Genomic DNA, 24,470 nt, shown 5'->3' on the forward strand with positions numbered 1-24,470 from the left:
CAAGAATTACTCGTCATTTCTCACCATGTGGCCTTTCTGCCGCGCCATTTTCTGCTTGATTTTCACCGATCTCTTATGCAGCTTCTCAGCCTGCTCATACCTGACAATGAAAACCACAATTAAAAACACACATTAGCAAAGGGCTGCATCGAGAAAAGACAATGGCTTTTATAGCACAGCGTTTTTGGATTCTTGAATGTAATTGGTCAGAGTTTGTTGATTAATTTCCTATAAAAGCAGCTCTGACAATAGTGTTGGCTGCGGGGGTTGGGGGTGGAAGAAAAAAAAAAACCACCACACGTTTATATTAATGTGCTCGTTCTAACCCATTATCATTTCTATAGTAATGGCTCATTCACAGCAACTTATATGGCAGACACTTGACAATCTAAAACTAAAAAGAAACAAATGCATAAAACATGTTATTTAATAATAATAGGTTAAAAATCCACAACTGATGATATGTTGAAGTTTTCTGGAACTGAGCATTTCTGGAAGGAGTCTCAAGTGTCAGCGCTTTGTAATAGTGATTAAGGGTTTCTGTTACAGGAAAGTGTCCAGGATAGCAGATGGTTTCTTGGTAGCATGACGACAAGCTATAGTATGTTTTTTCATCTCATCAACTTTAAGACATAGAATGGAGAAAAAAAAATGGTGTGTGTGTGTGTGTGTGTGTGTGTGAGATGGAACAACTGTTTATATCTGCTGTAATGTAAGTGATAACAGGAAGTAGTCTGTTTTCATGGATGCTTCAGATCATTAAATGCAACTATACAAGTACAACTTATTCTTTAATTAATAAAAATTTTACACTGCTGTGGTATAAGAGGAAGAAAACACTTTGGGGATGTGTTGTAAAAAATAATCAGCTCTGAGGTAGGAACAGTAACTCCATTTCATCAACCACTCTTATTTTCATATAACAGCATGCGCTGTTGCGTTTTACTCCTTATTTAATGGAAAGTGGCTTTTAGCAAAGGACGTACTTGTTTTGTTTCTGGTACAGGAGTGAGAGGGAGTCAAGTTCTCTTGCTACACTTGAGTGCTCGGCTCCGTATGCATTCTCGCTGATCTCCAGTGCCTGCTTGTACAGTTGCTCTGCATTGCCGAACTTCCTCCAGTGGACATACACTCCTGCCAGCTGGTGCAGTGACTGGGCCACACTGGGGTGATCTGGATCCAAAGCTGTCTCACGAATCTCTAGAGAGCGCTGTAGGGGTGCAACTGCCTGGAGGAGAAAGAAAGAAAAAGGAAAAAAAAAAAAAAAAGAACACCACCCACCCACACAAAAATGCAAAGGAAATGATAATCATTGTGGATTTCTTTCATTATGTTTAAAAGAAAATATTAACCACAAGAACAAACACGAATCCAAAACAACATGATAACATCCTAAACAAACTGACATACTGTACATTTCCGCCACATCAATGATGATTTTAAAATTTTTTGGTGTTTCCTTCAGCCTTTGAAGAATCCTATCTGTGTCAAGAAAACAGCCAAGCATTCAGATATTATTAGAAAATTGTGCAGATATCTGTTGAGGTTTCTGTTTTCAGCTGAACAGAAAACTCACTAAAAAAAAAAAATTTAATTTACAACACCACACTCCTGAACAGCTTTTTGTGAACCTGTGCACAGAGATACAGTGTACAGGACTTTTAATCCTAGAAAACAAACAAACAAACAAACAAACAAACAAACATTCAGTTAAGATCACTATTCCCCCCCCCCATGATGCCAAGCAAAGAGGCAATGGCCTTAAAATACATCCACAGGTACACCTCCAATTAACCTATCAGAAGCTAATTACCAAATTGCCTTTTCATTTTCTGGAATTTTCCAGTCTGTTTAAAAGCACAGTTATCTTCATGTATGTAAACTTCTGACCAACTGGAATTGGTTTTAGTCACTGATAGTCAATTATAAGTGAAATAATCTGTCCATAAACAATTGTTGGCAAAATTACTCACGTCATGCACAAAGTTGATGTCCTAAACGACTTGCCAAGACTATAGTTCGCCAATATGAAATTCACGGAGTGGTTAAAAGAAGAGTTTTAAATGACTTGACTTCAGCATAAATGTATGTAAACTTCCAACTTCAACTGTAGAAATAGAAAAACATGCGCGTGTCTGTACCTGACTGAGGAGCCCCAGGTCTTTAAGAAATCGGCCGAGGGTCTCATACAGGTTGGCCAGTCTGCTCATGCTTTCTTCATTCTCACAATTCCGCTCAAACTCCTTCAGAGCATCACAATATTCACCTGCCATGGACACTTTATCCTTCCCAACAAACTGCCAGTATGCCAGCAGCTCTGAGAAATGACCCCTGACAAACATGTACAGTGAAATGTTAGGGATTACATTAGCCTTTATATAATTAGGTAGCCAAGCAACATGTTACAGATTGCACTATTGTCACAAAGAGCATAAACTTTTTTTTTTTTACACCAAGCTCTATACTAGTATACAATACTTATTAGCTGCTGTACTGAAAACCCTTCCCTTATCTAATGTAGAAATAGTTGCAAGATTGTGTCCTGAATAGGTTATGCTTGGTTTCTAGATGCTCTGAAGTACAACCCCGATTCCAAAAAAGTTGGGACAAAGTATAAATTGTAAATAAAAACGGAATGCAATGATGTGGAAGTTTCAAAATTCCATATTTTATTCAGAATAGAACATAGATGACATATCAAATGTTTAAACTGAGAAAATGTATCATTTAAAGAGAAAAATTAGGTGATTTTAAATTTCATGACAACAACATCTCAAAAAAGTTGGGACAAGGCCATGTTTACCACTGTGAGACATCCCCTTTTCTCTTTACAACAGTCTGTAAACATCTGGGGACTGAGGAGACAAGTTGCTCAAGTTTAGGGATAGGAATGTTAACCCATTCTTGTCTAATGTAGGATTCTAGTTGCTCAACTGTCTTAGGTCTTTTTTGTCGCATCTTCCGTTTTATGATGTGCCAAATGTTTTCTATGGGTGAAAGATCTGGACTGCAGGCTGGCCAGTTCAGTACCCGGATCCTTCTTCTACGCAGCCATGATGCTGTAATTGATGCAGTATGTGGTTTGGCATTGTCATGTTGGAAAATGCAAGGTCTTCCCTGAAAGAGACGTCGTCTGGATGGGAGCATATGTTGCTCTAGAACCTGGATATACCTTTCAGCATTGATGGTGTCTTTCCAGATGTGTAAGCTGCCCATGCCACACGCACTAATGCAACCCCATACCATCAGAGATGCAGGCTTCTGAACTGAGCGCTGATAACAACTTGGGTCGTCCTTCTCCTCTTTAGTCCGAATGACACGGCGTCCCTGATTTCCATAAAGAGCTTCAAATTTTGATTCGTCTGACCACAGAACAGTTTTCCACTTTGCCACAGTCCATTTTAAATGAGCCTTGGCCCAGAGAAGACGTCTGCGCTTCTGGATAGTGTTTAGATACGGCTTCTTCTTTGAACTATAGAGTTTTAGCTGGCAACGGCGGATGGCACGGTGAATTGTGTTCATAGATAATGTTCTCTGGAAATATTCCTGAGCCCATTTTGTGATTTCCAATACAGAAGCATGCCTGTATGTGATGCAGTGCCGTCTAAGGGCCTGAAGATCACAGGCACCCAGTATGGTTTTCCGGCCTTGACCCTTACGCACAGAGATTCTTCCAGATTCTCTGAATCTTTTGATGATATTATGCACTGTAGATGATTATATGTTCAAACTCTTTGCAATTTTACACTGTCAAACTCCTTTCTGATATTGCTCCACTATTTGTCGGCGCAGAATTAGGGGGATTGGTGATCCTCTTCCCATCTTTACTTCTGAGAGCCGCTGCCACTCCAAGATGCTCTTTTTATACCCAGTCATGTTAATGACCTATTGCCAATTGACCTAATGAGTTGCAATTTGGTCCTCCAGCTGTTCCTTTTTTGTACCTTTAACTTTTCCATCATCTTATTGCCCCTGTCCCAACTTTGAGATGTGTTGCTGTCATGAAATTTCAAATGAGCCAATATTTGGCATGAAATTTCAAAATGTCTCACTTCCGACATTTGATATGTTGTCTATGTTCTATTGTGAATACAATATCAATTTTTGAGATTTGTAAATTATTGCATTCCGTTTTTATTTACAATTTGTACTTTGTCCCAACTTTTTTGGAATCGAGGTTGTACATAGACTAATTTATATGAAATGTTTGCCCTGACTTGTATTCATGTTTGTTCTCCCCGCCTTCCTTTTTGCACTTTTCGTCCTGTTTGTCATTCTTTCCAAATCAATGAATAAATGACAGACAAGAGAAAAAGTACAAAAAAAAAGGAAGGGTGGAAGAATGATGGAACAAAAATTAATAAGTAAGGAAGGATGGCTAATGACTAAAGGTCTTTACACATACAGTGGGACATGAATAAGTGACGCAGAAGTGCAAAAAAAAAAACTTAACAAAATCACGCTGCATCTGTGAAGACCTTTAGACATCAATGACAGATTGATGGACAAATTGATAGAATAATGGACATATTGCTGGATGAAGGACAGTGGCACCTCTTGTAGAGATTCTGGGAGACAAACAGGTTGAGCAGACTGAGCTGTAGTTTACATTTGTCCCCCTGCTGCTGCAATAACCATGGCAACTCATCAGCAACACGCCATGTCACTGTGTTCTCACTGTACGTACACACACACACACACACTTTCACTAACCTTTTCATTGTGATTAGGGGAACATACATGACTAAGTGTCAAAAGATACATGACCAGTTTTAAAATACAAAATGAGGAGCGTGTGTGTGTGTGTGTGTGTGCACAAGATACAGACCTAAGCTTCCGGTTAAAATACTGAATAAGTTTGTCTCTGTACAATGAGCAACATCTCCCTCCATTGAGGAACTCTTGCATTACAGCCTCACATGTCTGGACATGGTACACAGAAAAAACACACCCATGATTTTGCAAACCCAAACATTAAAAATCAATGAGTTCATACACTGATCAGACATAACATTAAAACCACTGACCCATGAAGTGAATAACATTGATTATCTCATTACAATGGAACCTGTCAAGGGGTTAGATATATTCGGCAGCAAGTGAACGGTCAGTTCTTGAAGTTGATGTCTTGGAAGCAGGAAAAATAGGCAAGCGTAAGGATCAGCGCGACTTTGACAATGGCCAAGTTGTGATGCTAGATGGCTGGTTCTGAGCATCTCCAAAAGCAAATCCAAGTCTTCTGGGGTGTTCCCGGTATGCAGTGGTTAGTACCTACCAAAAGTGGTCCAAGGAAGGATAACCAGTGAACTGGCAACAGGGTCATGGGCATCCCAGGCTCACTGATGCTCATGGGGTGTGAGGGCCAGTCTATCTGGTCTGATCCCACAGAAGAGCTACTATAGCACAAACTGCTGAATAAGTTAATGCTGACTATGATAGAAAGGTATCAGAACTGGTTATGAATACACACAGTGCATTGCAGCTTGCTGTGTATGGGGACCAAGTACACCCCCTTCATCACAACAGTATTCCCTAATGGTAGTGGCCTCTTTCAGCAGGATAATGCAGCCTGCCACACAGCAAAAATTGTTCAGGAATGGTTTGAGGAACATGACAGAGTTAAAGGTGTTGATTTGGCCTCCAAATTCCCCAAAACTCAACCCAACTGAGTGGGACGTACTGGATAAACAAGTCCGATCCATGGAGGCCCCACCTTGGGATCTGCTGCTAACTACGTGGTGCCAGACACCATAGCACACCTTCAGAGATCTTGTGGGTCAGAGCTTTTATGATGGCATAAGGGGGACCTATACAACATTAGGCAGGTGATTTTAATGTTATGGCTGATTGGTACATATAGTTGCAGTTAGACGTGTGCATAGATGGACATGAACGTCATGGCAATATTGGGCTTTCAGTGATTTTTCTGAAATGTTCTTTTCCTGTAGCAGAGTGATTGTACAACATATATCTTTGACCCCCCAAAAAAAGACCCTACTAAAATATGCACCAATTTTTTGAGTTTTCTGAAATCCACACAGGGCCAGAATTATAAACACAGGGTCAAAAATATACATCCATCACACCTAATATTTGGCTAAATGTCTCTTAGGAAGTTTCACCCTGACCAGATGCTTTTGGTAGCCATCAACAAGCTTCTATCAGAATTCTGCTTGGATATATGACCACTCTTCTTGGCAGAATTGGTAGAGTTCAATTAAATTTGTGTTTTCTGACATGGAGAAACAGCATTCTGTCCAACTTTATCGAAAACACATGGATTATTCTAAAGGGTTGCGGTCAGGACTTTGGGAAGGCCTTTCCAAAAGCTTTATCCATTCCACCACCAGCTTTGATGTGTTTGGGGTCATTGTCCTGTTGGAACATCCAATGGTGTGCAGGTTTCAGCTTAGAGCCCTGCACTCCCGCGGGAGTCCCGCAGGACCCACGGGACCCGCCGCAAAGCAGTGCGGCGCGGGACAAATTTTGAAAGCTCATTGCGGGCGGGAGGGGGAGTGCACAATGCGGGCGCGGACGGGAGAGGTGATAAGCTGCAGTCCCGCTAACTAAAAATGTGTTTAAAATAAAATGTATAAATTATAAATTTATGTCTATCATATATAATTTGTGCTGGATATTTTATTTGGCATTAATAAAAACATTTTAAGATGCCTAAATTTGCGGATGTGGTTGTGGCAGCGGGGGCGTGGCCAAGCAGCAGTCTGTGAATGGAGGGCGGGGTCGGGGAAGGTAAGTGGCTAGGTCATTACACCTGATGTCAATTTGTGTGTGTGTGTGTTTGTTGCAGGGATGGAGTATAAAGGGAGGGGGAGAGGAGAGAAGAGGGATTCGCTCCCCGACCACAACACGTGAGTGAGTGAGTGAGTGAGTGAGTGAGTGAGTGAACGAAAGAAAGCTGAAAAGCTCAATAAAGTGAGTGGTGTGCATCCCGGGTTTCAGCACCACTGTAGTAATCCTCGATGTGGGTGGAGCACAGAAGCACGGCAGGCGAGAGTTCGTGTTCACACCCACTCACTTTATTGAGCTTTTCAGCTTTCTTTCTTTCTTTCTCTCACTCACTCACACACACACACACACACACACACACACACACACACACACACACACACACACGTGTTGTGGTCGGGGAGCGAATCCCTCTTCGTTCCTCTCCCCCTCCCTTTATACTCCATCCCTGCAAGAAACAAACACACACACACAAATTGACATCAGGTGTAATGACCTAGCCACTTGCCTTCCCCGACCCTGCCCTCCATTCACAGACTGCTGCTTGGCCACGCCCCCGCTGCCACAGTGGTCTAATCTTGCGTACGTTTCCGATTCCTTTCAGCTCTTCCGTGTTTGAGATCTCCAATCATGGCAGAAGAGCAGAGCTCCTCTAGTGAAGCTCACAATGGGTATCTCTGTAAAGCCTCAGCTGTGCATGCCGCCTGGCATCGCGCACCCTCGCTACGTGCGCTAGGTGAAGGATCGGTCAGTGGAGAGCTCAGCTAAGCTCAGCATGTTTAATTCCACAAGCCAATGACAAGAACTTTCGTGAGAAATAACGCGAACATCTGCATCATGCGGGATTTGCGGGCAGGAGCGGGACAAAATATGGCAGGCGCGGGCGGGAGCGGGACTGAAAATCATAATTCTTTGCGGGAGCGAGACTGCACAATGCGGGAGCGGGTGGGAGCGGGACTGAAAATTCTGTCCCGCGCAGACCTCTATTTCAGCTGTCTAGCTGATGGTTTGAGGTTATACTTAAATTCTTTTATGATGATGAACTCCTTATTCCATCCAGTTTGTTTAACCATGCTAAACAGTTGGTACAGTTTTCTTGAGGTTGAATGTCTCACCTTATCTAGTTAACAATTCAATCTTTGTTTTATACAATAAAACTTTCCTTCAGAAGACTTTTTCTTTGTACATGTGGTCAGCTGCAAATCTCAGTCGAGCATGTATGTGTCAATTTTGGAGCAGGGGCTTCTTTCTTGGACAGCAGCCTCTCAGTCCATGGTGCTGTAACACTCGCTTGAATGTAGACAGTGACACTGGTGTCCCAGGAGCTTCCAGTTCATTACATGTCTGTGCCTCAGTGATTCCTGGGTTGTTCCTGACCATCCAAACCAATTTCCTCTCAGCTGAGGGTGATAGTTTGGGTCTTCTTCAAGACCTTGGCAAAGTGGTTACACCTCCCAATAACTTGTACTTGTCAAACAAACCCCTTTTTATATTGGCACTGACTACAGCTGGTAGCTTCTCTATCATGATAACGAACAGGAAGGAGGCCAACTTGTTAGAAGAGTTGGGTATCCAAGATTGTTCTTAACACAGCGCTGCGATAGCTAGACTAACTTAGCATTAACGTGAATACATTTGTGCAGAGGTGTTCATACCCAGTCAGCCATCTTCTCTGTGGGGGAAAAGCCAGAGAGCGAGCTGAGTGAACTCATCTACCCAGCAGAGCAGTCATTGGACCAAAGTAGCCTCAATGCTGAGGGTGTTTGTGTGCTCAGTGACGTCAGTGTGGGGGATACAATTCTTCCAGCTGATGCCAAGATTATTGTGAGGAAATTAAATGTTAAACACGTCTGGTATGGTGGCGATAGGTGGTCCAGGCTTAAGCTCCGTACAGAAGGGTTGAGATGCATACTGCTTGATAGACTGCAACTTCTGTTGTGGTTTTGAGGTTCTTGTGCTCAAAGGATCAAGATCACAGTCTTCCAAAAGCAGAGGAGGCAGAGTTGATGTGAGCCTGTATGTCCTCATCTATGGAGCAGGTGGGGGTTAAGATGCTCCCAAGGTAGCACAAGTTTTGAACTACTTTCAGGGGGTGTGTTTCCAGTGGTGAACTTTGGTGTAATGGGTGAAGGACAGATCTCCTGGACAAGGACCTCTGTTTTTTGGGTATTAACCTGGAGGCCTAGAGAGTGGTAAATGGTGGCCACAGCATCAAGGTCATGCTGCATGACAGCAGGGTAGAGCACAAGAAGTTCAGTCATCTAGATACTAAAGCTCATGGATATTATAAATTGGAGGTCTCGGTCTCAGTTTGTAGGCATCTGATGTTGAACAGATTTCCACCAAGTCAGAATTGAATTTGGATGCCATCCTCCAGCTTGAGGGACTTATGGGAGGTGCACAACTGCTGTCAAGAAGAGGTTAAGAAATCACTCAAGCCAGCACATATCCCTACTTCACACCCATATTCACAGGCAATGCAGGGGACTGTTGTCCATCAACAAGTACACATGCATACCATTGTAGAATTGCTTTACGACGTTGAGAAACACGGGAGATACACCAAATTACTTCAATAAGGTCCAGAGGATTTCTTGGTCCACCATACCAAAAGCTTTAATTAGGTCAAAGAATGATGTTCTCTGCATTTCGCTGAAAAACAAAAATCATAGCCAAGGTGCTTCTCTCTTTCCTGAAGTCACCCTGTGTTTACAGTAAAACCATCTCTGTAATGCCAGTTGGAAGATGTTACAACATGACTTGCACAAGTACTCTGCTAGCTGCAGAGAGAAGTTGTGGTAACAACTGTTACCACAGACACGCACATACACATACCTCTGACTGTTCCATTAGGTTCATTTGCTGAAGAAAATAAAGATGTGAAACTGATTGTGTGGGATAAGACAGAAAGCAGAAGTAGATAAAAATGACCACCACCTCGGTCACAGTGAGGCCACATACTACATTCTAGAACATTTAATAGGAGATGTGAAAAGCAAGATCGAGTAGCACTACCCTCAGGACAATAATAACAACAAGACTGTCAATGATGGCGTAGCTCATTCTAGCCCCATCTAGTCCAGAAGTAACGATCTAAAGTGGGCTATCTTATGCAATAAATGTTGCAAGCTACAACCCCGATTCCAAATAAGTTGGGACAAAGTACAAATTGTAAATAAAAATGGAATGCAATGATGTGGAAGTTTCAAAATTCCATATTTTATTCAGAATAGAACATAGATGACATATCAAATGTTTAAACTGAGAAAATGTATCATTTAAAGAGAAAAATTAGGTGATTTTAAATTTCATGACAACAACATCTCAAAAAAGTTGGGACAAGGCCATGTTTACCACTGTGAGACATCCCCTTTTCTCTTTACAACAGTCTGTAAACGTCTGGGGACTGAGGAGACAAGTTGCTCAAGTTTAGGGATAGGAATGTTAACCCATTCTTGTCTAATGTAGGATTCTAGTAGCTCAACTGTCTTAGGTCTTTTTTGTTGTATCTTCCGTTTTATGATGCGCCAAATGTTTTCTATGGGTGAAAGATCTGGACTGCAGGCTGGCCAGTTCAGTACCTGGACCCTTCTTCTACGCAGCCATGATGCTGTAATTGATGCAGTATGTGGTTTGGCATTGTCATGTTGGAAAATGCAAGGTCTTCCCTGAAAGAGACGTCGTCTGGATGGGAGCATATGTTGCTCTAGAACCTGGATATACCTTTCAGCATTGATGGTGTCTTTCCAGATGTGTAAGCTGCCCATGCCACACGCACTAATGCAACCCCATACCATCAGAGATGCAGGCTGCTGAACTGAGCGCTGATGACAACTTGGGTCGTCCTTCTCCTCTTTAGTCTGAATGACACGGCATCCCTGATTTCCATAAAGAACTTCACATTTTGATTCATCTGACCACAGAACAGTTTTCCACTTTGCCACAGTCCATTTTAAATAAGCCTTGGCCCAGAGAAGATGTCTGCGCTTCTGGATCATGTTTAGATGCGGCTTCTTCTTTGAACTATCGAGTTTTAACTGGCAACGGTGGATGGCATGGTGAATTGTGTTCACAGATAATGTTCTCTGGAAATATTCCTGAGCCCATTTTGTGATTTCCAATACAGAAGCATGCCTGTATGTGATGCAGTGCCGTCTAAAGGCCAATTTATGCTGACAACCCAGTCCTCGCAGACGGTGTCGCAGATAGCGTCTGCGTAGCCCCCCCACCTTCGCAGACGCTCTGCGCGCACCTCCCAAAAATTGTGACCACCGCAGAAGCCTCGCAGGTAGCGTCGCAGACAAGAGGGCTCTGATTGATCCACTCTACATCCGCTGTACACGCACTTCCGCTTCCCTACTTTCCCGGTTTGTTTTGTTTTCACGACCAGCATTTTTAAAAACACGAGTGAAGATGGAGCAGCATGAAGAGCGGTTGATTGAGGAAGTGAGGAAGTACGTACATCTATATGACTCCGGTTCTAGTCATTATAAAAATAAAAATAAAAAGTTCTAGTCATTATAAGTAACCGGAGGATAAACACTCCACTAACCACACCCACCAACTACTCCTAGCGACTTCGTGCCCCCTTGCGTTGTGCCGGTGAATAACATCGCGCACGCCTAAACTCCCCGCTCAACAATAAATTACAACTGTCTGCGGAAAGCTATCTGCGAAAGCCTTGTCGCAAGAGCATGCAGAGGCCTTAAGGGCCCGAAGATCATGGGCACCCAGTATGGTTTTCTGGCCTTGACCCTTACGCACAGAGATTCTTCCAGATTCTCTGAATCTTTTGATGATATTATGCACTGTAGATGATGATATGTTCAAACTCTTTGCAATTTTACACTGTCAAACTCCTTTCTGATATCGTTCCACTATTTGTCGGCGCAGAATTAGGGGGATTGGTGATCCTCTTCCCATCTTTACTTCTGAGAGCCGCTGCCACTCCAAGATGCTCTTTTTATACCCAGTCATGTTAATGACCTATTGCCAATTGACCTAATGAGTTGCAATTTGGTCCTCCAGCTGTTCCTTTTTTGTACCTTTAACTTTTCCAGCCTCTTATTGCCCCTGTCCCAACTTTTTTGAGATGTGTTGCTGTCATGAAATTTCAAATGAGCCAATATTTGGCATGAAATTTCAAAATGTCTCACTTTTGACATTTGATATGTTGTCTATGTTCTATTGTGAATACAATATCAGTTTTTGAGATTTGTAAATTATTGCATTCCGTTTTTGTTTACAATTTGTACTTTGTCCCAACTTTTTTGGAATCGGGGTTGTATATACACTATATACAGAAGTTATATACACCCTAGGAATACCTACTTATTTGCCAGAAAGAATCCAAAACGGCAAGGAATTGACTGAGAAGAAGCTATTTTTGTTGAACTGTTCATTAAGGCTTAATCAGTCCATAACTTCATTATGACTTATTGTAATTAAGCAAATCTGGGTAGAAGTAGTTCTATGCACTCTACCTTCATCCCAGAAAGAATCAAAATTGGTGAAGAATTGAGGAAGAAGTGATGTGTGGAAACTGCTAAATAGGGCTTAATTACTCCATATCTCCATTCTTAATTGCAATTATGCAAATTTGGGTAGAAGCTATATGCACCCCAGGCAGACCTACCTTTCTGCAAAAAAGAATAAAAACCCGGTGAAAAATTGAGAGAGAAGAAGCGATTTCCATGAAATGTGGACGATGCTGGACAACAGATGGACAACAAATGACAGCATAAGCTCATGACCTGCCAGCTGGATGAGCTAATAATGGTTTAAAGAGTGAAGGTAGAAAGGGAAAAAAAAAGTAATTGAAAGCAGTGGAAAGAAAATGTATTGGGACAGGGAGCATAGAATGAGAACGAACTGTACAGCAAGATGACCAGATTTGACACTAGAGGACACAGAAAAGAAAGTGATATATATTGTGGATATGGCGTGTCTGAACAAAGCCCAACAAGAACAAAACAAAAAGATAGGAAAATACAAACAGCTGTGTTTCGAATTACAAGAAAAGACGAGAACAATTTAAAGTAATCCCTGTGATAATAGGTTGTTTAGGAGGGGGAATAAAACAACTGAAAGATGATATTAAAGAACTGTTTGATGACGAAAATATAACAGAAAAACTCTGCAATGAAATACAAGAGACAGTAATATGGGAAAGTGAAATGATAATTAGAAAGACAATATCCGTCCTGATCGAGTGAAAATATCCAAGTTTTACACATGGCTACCAAATCTTGTTAGTCACTGGTCTCTCCCTAAATTTCCAGGTTATCCCCTCCTTTTTTTTTTTAGGGAAAGAGCATTGGCCAAATGAACAATAGCTTTGTATACCCTAGATTGTATTTTTATTTTGATCTTTGGTATTACTATTGTACAGTTAGTTAAATCAAATAATAATAATAAACATCAACACCACCATCTCTCTCTCTCTCTCTCTCTCACACACACACACACACACACACACACACACACACACACACACACACACACACACACACACACAGAGGACCTGTGGGTGCTGAAAGCGGACAAGGCCACAGCTGAAGGTGGTGATGAGGAGTTTTTCCAGACTGTAGAGCAGAGAGGAGAGTGCTGGGAAACGCAGCTCTGGAAAAATATCCAAAAGTTCAGACTCACTAATGCCATTATGACTGGCACAGAGCAGGCACAATAACTGCAGAAGAAAAACAAACACACACACTTATTAGGCCTATATGACAAACCATAATAACCTGTAGAGTTTGAGAGAGAAAAAAAAATCACATTCAAAATGTTTAAAATGTATACAGATACCAGTCAAATGTTTGTACAAACCTACTCAGTCAAAATACAGAAAAATCTATAAATATGTTCGACATACATGCTTTTTTGGTTGATGACCTTTCAGAAGATGAAATTCCTGCAATCTTGAAAAATGAAGTTGAAGATGCCATAAATGTTATGAAAGACGGAAAAAGCCCTGGTCTTAATAAAATCTACTCTGAATACTTGAAAGCTGGTGGTGAACCACTAATGAAAGCTCTCTTATACCTCTTCAACCAAATATTAACCACAGGAAAGGTACCACAAGCATTTAAGAAGCTCTCATAGTTGTCCTCTACAAAAAAGAACAGTCATCTTGAATGCAACTATTGTCCAATAAGCTTGTTAAGCCATATATACAAAGTATTTATTACCATCATTGCAACAAGAATAAAAAATGACTTGTATGCATCCTTCCCCCCCTACTCAAGCTACTTACCAACCTGGCAGAGGAACCATAGAACAGATCTTTGCTCTTGAACAAATAATCGAGAAATCCATAGAATTCAATAAACCTGTATGTGTATTTATATATATATATATATATATATATATATATATATATATTAGTGCTGTCAAGCGATTAAAATATTTAATCGCGATTAATGTCGCGACTGTCATAGTTAACTCGCGATTAATCGCAATTTAATCGCACATTTTTGTCACATGAAAAACCATTGTAATTCTCTTATCAGCATAAAAAAGTGAATGGGCTTGCTCACCGTTCGAACTACGGGGGTACTCGGGGGATCCGAGATCCCCTGAAACAGACATGAGATCCCTTGAAAACATGATTTGGGAAATGTTGGGGGGTCTCTAAAATATTGGCAAAATGATGTTTATTGACATAGCAATCGTGTGTAACGGGAAGCATTTGCATATCCAAAGTGAGCGCGCGATGGAGAGCCGCGCTCTGAGACAAGCGCAAGCACCCCCCCCAAGGGAAAAAAAAGGGACCCCCCCGAAAATATCGGCATAGTTCGAACACTGGTTGTACCAATGTTTTTTTTTGTTTGTTTTTTTTTATTGCAGAGCATAACACATCTTGTCACAGCCACTGCAAAGTGGGGCTGGAGCCGCCGATGGGAAAACGATCGGAGCACCGTGGCTCTTCGGGGGAGGGCAGAGGACTCTGGCTGTGCGGGGCGTGGCATCATGTCACAGAGCGTTAATCTCGCGATAAAAAAATTATCGCCGTTAAAATTGAGTCAAGTTAACGCGTTAATAACGCGACATTTTTGACAGCACTAATATATATATATATATATATATACACACACACACACACACACACACACACACACACACACACACACATATATACACACACACACACTTCACAGACTTATCCAAAAGCGTTCGATAAGCTTCCCTGTCTATGGAAATTTCTTGAAAGCACCAGAATCAACAAGAGATACATAAACCTACTAAAAAACCTCACTTACGATAACGCAAAAGCATTCGTCAAGACTGATATTGGCACCTCCAGATCGGTCAATATCTTTAAAGGAGTGAAACAAGGAGATGTACTCTCAGCTATACTCTTCTGCATTGTAATGGCAGCAATACTCTAAAACTGAAGAAGAATGTCGATCTGGATTCTCAATCGGCAGTGACCTCCTCTCCAATCTCAGCTACGTGGATGATATTTCTGGAATAAATGAATCCTGTCAGGACTTACAATCTTTTGTTAACTCTCTTGCTAAGCATGCTGCAGAAGCCGGACTTACTATCAACATATCAAAAACAGACTGCATGACAAGAGACAAATCTAATCCAGACCACGACCTTACAATATATGGCAAACCAGTAAAGCAAGTTTCTGAATTCATCTACCTTGGACACAAACTCTCTTCAAAAAATGATGGCCCGATAGCTGTGAACCATAGAATCGGACTTGGTTGGGCTGCTTTTGATAAGAACAAAATTGCACCAACTTCAAAACGGATCCCATACCACATAAAAATCAAGCATCTACAACACCTATGTTCTTCCTGTAGTTTTATATGGACTAGAAATGTGTCAACTGGACTTCTGCTGCACTACAGAAACTGGAAGTCTTTCAAAATCATGTAATGCGACTTATGACTAACACCAAACTCTCAGACCATGTCAAAATTGAAGCTCTTAGACAAATAGCCCAATTATCACCAATCACCTCTGTTATCAAAAATAAAGTACTCAGACTGTTTAGCCACATAAAATGAATGGATTGTGGCGTCAGCAAGATCTGTTTGGAAGGCATGATTAATGGAAAGAGAAACAGGGCTAGGCAATCTAAGAGATGGAGAGATAACATCACAGCATGGACAGGTCTTGATATAAATTCCCTGAACGCTCTTGCCAAAGATCGAGATCTACGGAAACAACCATCTCATGTTAGCACGCATTCTGCCGCAGGCAGAGATAGAGGTTAATGATGTTCTACATTGTAGAACAATACTGAAGACATCAAAACTATGTATTCAAATAAACAAATAAAGGAATCTAAGTGCTTTTATCAGAAAGGTTTAGTACTGCTGAACTTCAATTAAAGAGTGCAATCTGCATTGATGTACAATATTTCATGCAAGACTCAAGATGCATTGATAATAGATGCACTGATATACAGTACCAGGCAAAAGTTTGGACACACCTCCTAATTCAATGTTTTTTCTTTATTTTTATTAATTAAAATACACTTCGTGTTTTAAAGCAACAATGGATGTTGTTTCTCTTCACTTAGTTGAGCAGTTTTTGACATAATATGGATTACTACAGTTACTGAATTGGCCCATTTACTAGTTAATTTTATTATTTACTATTTGATCTCAAATAAATTAAAAAGGCAAGAAATTACTCTAACTTTTGACGAGGCACAGCTGTTAACTGAAAAACATTCCAGGTGACTACCTAATGAAGCTGGTTAAGATAATGCCAATAGTGTGCAAAGCGTCATCAAGGTAAACGCTGGATACTTTGAAGAATCTAGAATATGGAACACTTATTCACCACATAATTCCATACATGTTCCATGTTATTTCATAGTTTTGATGGCTACACCTTTGACTGGTACTGTATATATAAACTGTTTCTGATAAGGCTGTTCTTTAAAAAGAGTTTTGTTTAATTATTCATGATGGTGGTATACTCTCATACTGTAGGTTAAGCTGTAAACTCACTTCTCTCATGACGTGCCTCTCTCTATCTGTGTTAAGTGAATCCAGTACCACCTTCAGGCTGAGTCTATACAAAGCCACGGTGTCCTGACATAACACACACTGATGTAGCATTCTGTCCAATGGCCAGGATGATCTAGTGCTAAGAAACAGGATTTGATGATGAATGAGTTGCAATGATCCAGAAAAGCAGACAGTCAAGGCTTAACCCATGTCATGAACATGCATAATAATCCCATTTATACTGTATGCTTCTATATAGTACCTTTTTCACACTCAAAATTACTATAGACCTGGGTTTGTCACTCACTGGGTGAGGAGTCTGGCCAGTAGTGAGACGTACAGCGCATTGCAGGTGGAAGCGGAACGGCAGTGCCTTTCCAATTTCTTCTCCTGTGAGAGAAGAGTATGTGAAATCGCAGCATTCACAATGATGTTCCCGAGACATGGCAAAACACTGAGTTACAGATAAACGTACAATATTCATATTGTATATCTAATGCAGTACACACACACCTGCTCTTTTGTGGGTTTCATGTCAATGTTCACACACTCCGTGTTGAGGACACTTTTCACTTCTCGTGGATTGAGAGGGTCCAGGTGTAAAGTGGGCCAAAGCCTGAAGAGTGAAAGAGACCCGTTCTGTAAGCCTCTTCCTCACGTGCAGAAAACATCTGCGTTTCACACTTTGGGAATATGGCTTGTGTGTGGATACAATTTAGCTAATGAACTGAATATAAGCAGCACACTAATTGCAGCATCACAAATTAAGGATTTCTCAAAAACTTAATGACTTGAATTGTTATTAAACAGGGATTTGTTTTATGCCACTTGCTGCGGTCATTAATCTGCTCAGATTTAGTGGTGAAAGCAGAGTAAACTGTTGCCACATTACAATTACACATACACAGTGAAAGTATGGATGAAACTGAGGTATCGGCTATTGATTTGGAAATATGGAGTGGTTCAGCTCCTCAACTCTCTGCCATCCTTGTCCCTCTACTCACCCTTCCAGCCCCTAACCCCCTTCTTCACATGCGCACTAACCACCCCCTCTGCACACATACCACTTTAAACATAGACTCTGCTTGCTACTGATCCTTCTACCTCATAAGCAAATTGCACCACACGATATTTTTGCATATACTGTGTTTTAAATTATATTTATACATATTGTACCACTGTACAATTTTTTTTTTTTTGGGGGGGGGGGGGGGGGGGGGGTGTGTCCTATAAAGTCAGTAGAGTTCTGGCACAACATCGTGTGGACAAATGAGACAAAGATCAACTTGTACCAGAATCTTGGGAAAAGTACAGAGAAGGGAAGGAACTGCTCGTGATCCAGAACATACCACCTCATCTTATGGCATGGGCAAGTCTGGCTGCTAATGGAACTGGTTCCCTTGTATTTATTAATGTGACTGTTAGAAAAAAGTAACTATGAAGATTCAACCAAATACTTCAATACTCATTGGACAGCGCTTCACTCATCCTTTCCATTGTTTCAACTGACAGCTGCCTTATTGAGGCCATGTTTCATTTCAATTAGCCAAGTGCAATAGCTCATTAAGATCTGTAAACCCTCTCTTAACTTGCAGACTAATTTGCATTTTTTAGACTTGTGCCAGTATTTGTTTTATAAATGCAAATTAGAAGGCGATTCCAAAATTTTCCCTCTACCTGATTTTGAAAAAAATATGCCATTAATTAAAATACAGTTAACGCATTTGAGGTATGTTTCATGGAGCCAGAATGTTCAGCTATTTAAAAAAGGTGTTGCAAGTCATACAGTGCCCTTCATAATTATTGGCACGCCTTGTAAAGACTAGTTTACAAAAAAAAAAAAGTGTTTGAAAAAAAATCTAGATGATCTGGAGAGACTGTGTAAAAAGGAATGGCCTTCTATGCCCTGCTCCGTTTTCTCCAACCTTATTTGCCCCTTACACATATCCCACAATCCACTGCGTGGTTGGGAACTTCCGATGGCCAGGCCCAGGCTGCTGATAACGGTACAAAAACCAATATTGGGTTATATAATCAGTTTCGATGTTCAAGTATCAGATTCAAGCTGAAATGTGATGCTATTAGATTGCTTTTATATGCCTAGTTACTGGTTCCATGGTATTTTTCATCAACACAGAAGCTTTAAATCAGTCATCCTTATACTATCGCACATACAGCCTGTTCACTTTCACCCTCTGCATTGTTTACACAAAATCCATGTTCCAGCTACTCAGCACTATAACTCTGGCCAACAACATTAACAGTGTACATTTACACTGATGACAAATTGTAAATGTGCAATCATTTCAAGCTTAAAAAAAAATCTGAGACCATGTAAACCCATAATAATATCTGAACATCGAAACTGATTATATAGCCCAATATTGGTTTTTGTACCGTTCAGAGAAGACTCAGCGCAGTTTTACCGGCAAAGGGAGGTTTTACAAAGTTAAATTCAGGGATGCCAATTGTGGCACGTGTGTTTTTGGTGAAAATAATTATTTCTTGAGGGATTTGTTTTTCATCTGAACAAATTTATTTCAGTTAAAAGTCAGATGTCTCTCAGTGAAATGAAGCAACTTCACCAAAAGGTGGATTTTTTTCTAACCTTTTTTACTAAAGCTTACAAAAGGGTGCCAATAATTGTGGAGGGCACTGTATCTGATATTTATTTACTACAAAATAATAAAATCTGAGTAAACATCCACCAAGTGTGGTGATTTCATAATTTTTGCCAGTGGTTGTAATATAATAGTAGTATTATAAAAATACTATGAATTTCAAATTTAAAATAAAACGAATACAGCAAATGGATTAACAATAACAGAACTGGAAAAAACCCACAAACAAATTCAATCTCATCTCATCTCATTATCTCTAGCCGCTTTATCCTTCTACAGGGTCGCAGGCAAGCTGGAGCCTATCCCAGCTGACTACGGGCGAAAGGCGGGGTACACCCTGGACAAGTCGCCAGGTCATCACAGGGCTGACACATAGACACAGACAACCATTCACACTCACATTCACACCTATGGTCAATTTAGAGTCACCAGTTAACCTAACCTGCATGTCTTTGGACTGTGGGGGAAACCGGAGCACCCGGAGGAAACCCACGCGGACACGGGGAGAACATGCAAACTCCGCACAGAAAGGCCCTCGCCGGCCCCGGGGCTCGAACCCAGGACCTTCTTGCTGTGAGGCGACAGCGCTAACCACTACACCACCGTGCCGCCCAACAAATTTAATTTTATAAATAAATATTCTCTACAATGGACAGATAAGCAGTACTCATACAGAAAACATAACTTTGATAATTTAAAGAAACCATAGGTTAGTTATATTGTAGTTGAGCAGTTTTGATATGCTCCAAATGTCAGGAATGAGGTTTAACAGCAGGTCTGAACCTTTTAACTCCATCACTGAACTATGGTTACCAAGAACTACTACTGACAGTAAATAAACCATTTCCTTGGTTTTAGTAATAGATGGTTTAATATGGTCATCAGCCCCAGGCCACACAGTAGGTTAATGCAGCAGTGTGTACCTCCAAGCCTGTGGGCACGACTCAACATTGACAGACACCAGAACTCTGACGTTAGCAGGAAGTGGATCAATCAGCCACTTCATATGTCGCTCAGCATTCTGGAAAACAAAATAAGCAAGAGCAAATCCATGACCAGCATTACAAGACACCAAATTACGAGAGAGAGAGAGAGAGAGAGAGAGAGAGAGAGAGAGAGAGAGAGAGAGATCCACCCACCCCAAATCAAAACTTTGGACACACCTAATTCAATTATTTTTCTTTACTTTTTATTCATTGAACCTAGACAGCCTTTCGGTTTCATAAAATCGTTGAAATTTAGTTCCCTCTGAAATTTGGTCACTGTGATACATGTTTATTCCTGCAATACCTAAAAAAAATTTAAAAAGGCCATTTTGTGGCTGGGAAGTTATTTAATTTGAGGGGATTCCCTAGCAAATAATGTGCGTGAAATCGCTCGCTTCGCGCAGTCAATCAGACAGAGGAAGTCTGTGTCCGCATGCGCAGGAAATTCCTCTAGGATCATCTTCTTTTCGGTTTTACGGCAGCTGGCATCTAGTGTTGGATTATTGCCATCTACAGGTTTACCTTGACCGTGCACTGATAGTTGCATCATTTTGTGGCTAAACGAACAGCTGATCACACCAAGGTGCTCACTGACCGCCGATATTTATTAGTTTGGTCCTGCGTTTCCTTTCCTTTGCAACATAACGTCTTTTCTTCTTGCTTTCCGTGACTGTAGTTGGTCTTTCACGATTCATTCGCACACTCACATCCTCCATTTTTCTCTCCTGTTTCAAATTTGTGTCCCACAGTGCCTTGCATGAATGGGGAAAGCCCACCATGTGATGCATGACGCAGTATATTGAATTGGGTCATGGTGAAGCAAGAAAAAATAAAATAAAGAATTTAGGTCCATGTGGCCCTAAATTCATTAATTGTTCTATTTATAAAAAAAAAAAAGCCTAAAAAAAATTGGAAGTCTGCGATTCGAATTCAGTAGCTTTCGGTCCACTAAAAAAAAAAAATTAGGTGTCAGGGAAAATTCTTTTTATGACCTAAACTTGAAAAGTCTAAAAGGCAGTCTACCTTTAAGACACTTCATGTCTTAAAGCAGGGGTCACCAAACTTTTTTCTCTGGGGGCCACATTGTCGTTCCTGACTGTGATGGGGGCCGGGGTCGGGTCAGCTATATCACACAGAATTGTATAACCCAGACAAATATGACCACCAGCAGGCCTCATTGTGTAGTAGAGATTACTAGCCTGGCACAGCCATCCACACTACTATATCCATACTACTATATCAACACTAGATTCCTGGCACATATTTGTTTATCTTTACTAGTGGTTTGCAAAAGTAGTAATCAAGTCTTCACACTTTGTTTTAATTTGAAATACCACTGATATTCCATTTATTTATTTTCTAATAAAAATAATATCAAAGCTGTCAAGGTAAGAAACATCTGCCTAGTTGAGGTGATTGACACTGGCAAAGGTGAGTGGAAAATTATAAATTGTAGGTAGGCCTGTTGATATCATTAATAATATGAATAATAATTGTATGCAGCACTTAATAAAGGTCAAATAAATAAAAATAATTGTAATTATTATAATTATAATAATTTTATTAATTATAATTGCACACTGCAGTGCACAGCTTTCACACACAGGCGCGTGCGTGCGTGCGTGCATGCGCGCGCCTGTGTGTGAAAGCTGTGCAATGCAGTGCGCAAAAGTGCGCTGGTCCAGGAGAGCGAGTATGCATTGCTTTTTTTTTTTTTTTTTTAAATAGAGACCCCCATAGGGTCAAATTTATAATTCGAACCCTGCTTTGTGGCGGGTTTCATAGTGACGACGCAGATTATATTCTTTGAAAACCGGCACACTTTCTTTACATACAAGACAAACTGCACGGTCCTTACACTGAAGGAAAAAATAATCGGTGGTCCACTGTTCTTTAAAAACTCTGCACTCTCTGTCAGCTTTTCGCTGACCGCTAGCCACTTTGCTGTCCTGAACACTGACAGTTCTCTGTGCGTGCGCTGCCCGTCACTGCTTGATCGCGAGCATATGACGAAAATTCGGAAAATATGAAGTTCATTTTATAACTAAATATCAATTTTAATTGATAAAATCAACAAAATACAAGATGCAGACATGTTATTATTTGCCAAAAAGCAATTTAAAAAAATAGGCCATGACCACTTTTGGGGATTGCCTCATAGGGCCGGTTCAAGTGATGGGGGGCAGAGGGGCTGGGGGGCCGGTCAAAGGGGGGTGGCGGGCCGGATCTGGCCCGCGGGCCGTAGTTTGGTGACCCCTGTCTTAAAGTAATGGAGGTCGTTTCTCTTTACTTAGTTGAGTGGTTCTTGATATAATGTAGATTATGACAGTTGTTCGATTATCTCAAATGCATTAAGAAGGCAAGAAATTGCACTAATTAACATTTGATGAGGCACACCTGTTAATTGAAAAGCATTCCAGGTGACTACCTCATGAAGCTGGTTAAGATAATGTCAATAGTGTGCAAAGCATCAAGGTAAACGGTGGCTACTTTGAAGAATCTAAAATATGAAACATTTTGGTTTTGTTTAGCACTTTTGTTTACCACATAATTCCATACATGTTCCATTTGTTATTTCATAGTTTTGTAGAATAATACTGAAGACATCAATGTAGGAAATGGTCAAGATACAGAAAAACCTATGAATGAGTAGGGGTGTACAAACTTTTGACTGGTATTGTGTGTGTGAGCAATAAAAATAATTAACTTGATCTTTACACCTACTTGGATCTGGTCAATGGAGTCGATGACAATAATGATGTTGCCATGATGGCGTGAGGACAGTCTCTCCAGCCAACGAGGAAATTCCTCCAGGATCTTACAGGGGTCCATGGACAAGCCTGAGAGTGACCAGAAATGCTGCAAAAGCTGAAAAGAAGAAGAAACCTAAGGTACTCTATGTACACATATAATCATTTAGTAAGTCTTATAACCATGTAAAGTGTCAATTGTGAGAACTTCTGTTTCAGTTTTTAAAGCTTCTGATGTTGAAACTGGCTTTGACCTCTTTCTTCTTTTCATAGTGAACTGGAGTTAGATACAACATCTTGTGTTTACTTATTCTAAATTCTTTTTTGTTATTGTTTTATATTTGAAATTGAATTTTGGTGACACAGTGAGTTAACATGATAGGAACTGCATGATGTTTTCTATTAATTCATTACTGATAAACTGCGATGAAACAATGTCTTTATGAAGCGTCATATCAAGATTGGGGATTTTACCATCACAGTGAGTGGCATCTGTGTATTCACGTGCACATGACAGACCTTCACAGTGAGACGTTTGATGATGAGGACGGGCTCTGCGCTGGTGGATCGAGCAGGACCCACAAAGTGATAGAGGATCAGTGTGTTGGGGGAGTGCTTCTGCTGTAGCTCTATCCTGAGACACAATTACAGCATTTTATAACTGATAACAGAATCACTCTCATTGTTCCCTGTATATTTTAGGTCTCCTACAATGACTATTCAAAGTCTTCAAAACACACAAAAAAATGAGGCTGAATGCAATCAAATGAATGAATGTAAACAAAACACTTGGTGTTCATTATGCAAGATACATAGTCTGTTGGAATTGTATACATATAAACTTCAGAGCTGTTGGTTTAATTTGCAGGAGTAAATACCATTTAGCAAGGAGGAGAGATTTGCCTGAGCCTGGTCCTCCTGACACTAGTAAAGGAGGAGTGGGGGGAGGAGCAGCAACCATATCATTCAGACCATCAATGTACTATAGAGAGATGAGAGAGAGGGAGAACACAGACGACATGTTTTATTCCAGCACTCTTTGGTTCTCCAAGTCTCAAGTACAGTTTTGGGAAGATTAAAAAACTGATTTGTCTAGTTTACCTGCAGTGCACATAGGATACTGTTGGAAATTAATGTGACTTGAAATCAATCACTCTGTAATTACAGTGCTGAATTCTTAAATCTGATTGGTCAGGTGTTTATTTTTCTACATCAGCAGCTCTAATAGTAGTTCTAATTGCAATTTCAAATTATATGTTTATATTAATGCTCTTCCACAGTAATAGCCCCTTTGCAGGAACTATCTACATAATCCAAGACTGATAGTTAACAGATAAAAAAAAGTGTTTTTTATTCAGCAAAGTAAAAAAAAATTATACTAGCTGATAC

At 40.5% G+C, this 24,470-nt stretch overlaps 1 protein-coding gene across 3 annotated transcripts in view; it reads right to left on the bottom strand.

Moving 5' to 3' along the window:
* Positions 1-24,470, bottom strand: part of nphp3 (nephronophthisis 3) — a 76,200-nt gene that overhangs the window by 16,514 nt on the left and 35,216 nt on the right. For all 3 annotated transcript variants that reach the window (XM_060921366.1, XM_060921365.1, XM_060921367.1), the window contains 13 exons: positions 23,960-24,063; positions 23,601-23,715; positions 23,056-23,199; positions 20,269-20,366; positions 17,238-17,340; positions 17,032-17,114; positions 16,725-16,863; positions 13,271-13,435; positions 4,829-4,923; positions 4,555-4,677; positions 2,142-2,331; positions 987-1,228; positions 25-100 (listed from right to left, as the gene is read on the bottom strand). In XM_060921366.1, the coding sequence (XP_060777349.1) occupies positions 25-100; positions 987-1,228; positions 2,142-2,331; positions 4,555-4,677; positions 4,829-4,923; positions 13,271-13,435; positions 16,725-16,863; positions 17,032-17,114; positions 17,238-17,340; positions 20,269-20,366; positions 23,056-23,199; positions 23,601-23,715; positions 23,960-24,063 (1,677 nt within the window). The remainder of the gene's footprint in view (positions 1-24; positions 101-986; positions 1,229-2,141; positions 2,332-4,554; positions 4,678-4,828; positions 4,924-13,270; positions 13,436-16,724; positions 16,864-17,031; positions 17,115-17,237; positions 17,341-20,268; positions 20,367-23,055; positions 23,200-23,600; positions 23,716-23,959; positions 24,064-24,470) is intronic.

This window comes from Neoarius graeffei, chromosome 5 (genome assembly GCF_027579695.1).
Source record: "Neoarius graeffei isolate fNeoGra1 chromosome 5, fNeoGra1.pri, whole genome shotgun sequence".
Lineage (NCBI taxonomy): Eukaryota > Metazoa > Chordata > Actinopteri > Siluriformes > Ariidae > Neoarius > Neoarius graeffei.